Below are 2,868 nucleotides of genomic sequence, written 5' to 3'. Positions count from 1 at the left end.
GCCTCATGTGTTCTTCGGTGCAGATAATCTCTAACCAAATGTCCTGGTGCGCCACACTTGTAACATAATTTCTTAGCTAATTGGCATGGCTTATTCGGATGGTAGTTTCCACACTCCTGACATTTCATATTAGAAGAATAAGCTCTTGATCGCTTCCCTTCACCATATTTCTTAAGGTTTTGCCCCCTTGGTCCAAGGTTGTTGTTGCATTCCCTACTAGTGTTTACTCCATCAGTGTCCCTTGACGAGGCTACCGTCTTCGCGTTCTCTTCAACCACTCTTGCCTTGTTCACCAGATCGGAGAAAATACAGATCTCCATAGGAGCCATAACCGTCCTGATGTCATCCTTCAAACCCTTTTGATACTTGACACACTTCTAACTTTCATAGGCCTCCGGGGCACCCTGACACGCCTTAGAGAATCTACAAAGTTCCTCGAATTTGCTTGTATATTCTGACACCGACAAGGAACCTTGCTCCAGCTGCAATAGTTCCATCTCCTTTGCTTCCCTTACCGACTGAGGAAAATACTTCTTGTAGAAGGCCGTTTGGAATACATCCCAAAGAACATCTGCATTCTGGAGCTGTAGCAAACGGCATTTTTCCTGCCACCAATGCTGGGCCTCTTCCTGAAGTTGGTAAGCAGCAAACTCTTTGTATTGGTTATGCGGGACATACTGTGCTTGCAGTGCGCGTTTCATAGCTTGGAACCAATTATCCGCTTCCGTGGGATTAGTTGAACCTCGAAAACTCGAAGGATGAACCTTGAGAAAGATCGCCAAGGTCATCAGAGCACCTCTCGTGTTATCTCCGTTTCCTTCCGCATTCTCATTTGCATTTCTTTCACCAATTTCTTTTCCGTTTCTAGCTGGTTGGCCTAACCTCTGCACAGCTTGTAGAGTCGCAGTAGCGGTAGCCCCCATGATATTCGCAAGATTCGTCATTGCCGCCATGAACTCGGCATGGTTATCGGCCGGTCGCTCATTCCTACTCTCTCCTTGTGAACGCGTACGACCTCGTCCGGGAGTGGCCATTAGGGTTCCTGTCTATGCCAAATAATCGATATCAAGGTGATCAGTCTCAATATCAAAATCCTAGTGCTTCAATTACCCCAAACAGGCACTCATAAACAAGCACGCTAGGAAATATCAAGTAGATAACCTAATAGCATAAAAGAAAAGACACACAGAGTATACAATGAAGCACAATCGGTCCATCCCTTAGGCTCACAAGGGACAACCGCTCTGATACCACTAAATGTAACACCCTAATTAGCCTAAGCTTTACCTCGCGTCGTAAAGCAAAGGTTAGTCAAGGATTACGACTGGTCTAAGCTCATACATAATATATATAGAAAGAATAGTATAATCTAGAAGCCCGATGAAGGATATAGCTCAAAACGGGATTTGAAAAGCTCAAAACATATTAATGAAACTACTAGTTTAAGGCACAAGAAACAGATTCAAGATAATAAAAGATAAGTATATAATATCATAAGAAACTAGTCACGACTTGCGCAGTTTAAGCCGGCTAGTCATATGCATCTCATATGTGAATCCAAACATTAAAAACAGCTTATACAAGTTTTGTTCTCTCTAAGTCTAGCCTCTAGTCAAAGCAAAATATAAAAGTGAGAGGCATATATAAAATAAATCAAAAGACTCAAAAGACATATCCGGATCCTCTGCTTCTGTCACCAACTAGACAACGCACTGAGGTGGGTTACGACCTGCATCTGAAAAACACAACAGATATATGGTATGAGAACCAGAGGTTCTCAATCTGGTAACAGTGCCCAGTGATGTAGGATATAAGACCCCGGATGCTAAAGGCAATCCTAGACTCCATATTCATCACAAGAATTCAAGTTTAAAGCAGTCTAAACAATAAAGCATAATATGTAAAACCTTAACAAAAGTTAAAACCTTAGTATATCAAGATGGTAATCTATTCTTAAGGTATTTTCTACTCTAACCGAACACTGCTGTCCCACAGCCTTCATCAACCTACCCTCCATGCGAACCCATCGGCATTGCCTACTTAACCTCCTCAAAACCAGACAAACACAGGTAATACAAGCAAGGAAACATAGGTAATATTCAAGTATGTATCAAGTAATTTAGGAAGCAAGTGGGCATATTATACAAGTAAGCAAACTCAAATAGTCAAAGCAAGCAAACATATATAAGATGCATATGACGAATGTCTGTCCTATTGGCCGTGATATCACATGTCGGTAACTGTGCCAAACCCGACAGCAAATCCGGTTGACAACTCCCGGATTAGTCTCTCTATTGCGCATAAGGAGGAAAATTTTGAGGGAGAGTGCCCTACCACCTTCTACTTTCAGAGGGAAATATTCCGAGGGATGCATGCCCTACCAACTTTCTCTGTAGCAATCAAAATGAGTGAAAAGTTCAACGCCAAGCCTCAATCCGAACATAGGCGGGATACTGCCACAGCCCCTACGACAGATCGAAATGCATATTATAATTACGAAATCAAACTCAGAGGCCACTCCTCATAGCACACTTCCATCCACACTCATTCAATCAACCATACTCATCCATTTCCAAATCTTCAACTCATCACAGACATCACTTATTCATGACTTTCTATTCCGAAACTTGCTAGTTCGTTAATTTCTCAATTTCATCCACCATTCTTCTTTTGCACTACACCAAACTCATCCTTGGTACACCAGAAACCTAAGCCTCCGTTCTCTAATCTTTAATGGTAATCGTTAACTAAAATCCTTCGCCTATCTCTCATATTCCCATACTCAAAATTAAGCCCAAAACCCTTAAAATGGTGTTAAAGAAGCTTACAACCTTGTCGGGAAGGTGAAATAGTTGAAAACATAGTTTA

General features: G+C 41.8%; 1 protein-coding gene across 1 annotated transcript; it reads right to left on the bottom strand.

Moving 5' to 3' along the window:
* Positions 1-377: 377 nt before the first annotated feature.
* LOC107474159 (uncharacterized) lies at positions 378-953 on the bottom strand. The gene has a single exon (XM_016093757.1). The coding sequence runs from the start codon at positions 951-953 to the stop codon at positions 378-380; it is 576 nt and encodes a 191-aa protein (XP_015949243.1).
* Between the last annotated feature and the right edge of the window lie 1,915 nt (positions 954-2,868).

The sequence above is a fragment of the Arachis duranensis genome, chromosome 2 (assembly GCF_000817695.3).
Source record: "Arachis duranensis cultivar V14167 chromosome 2, aradu.V14167.gnm2.J7QH, whole genome shotgun sequence".
Classification (NCBI taxonomy): Eukaryota; Viridiplantae; Streptophyta; class Magnoliopsida; order Fabales; family Fabaceae; genus Arachis; species Arachis duranensis.
Note: the sequence above shows the minus strand (reverse complement) of the source record. Positions and strands in the feature narration are given on the sequence as shown.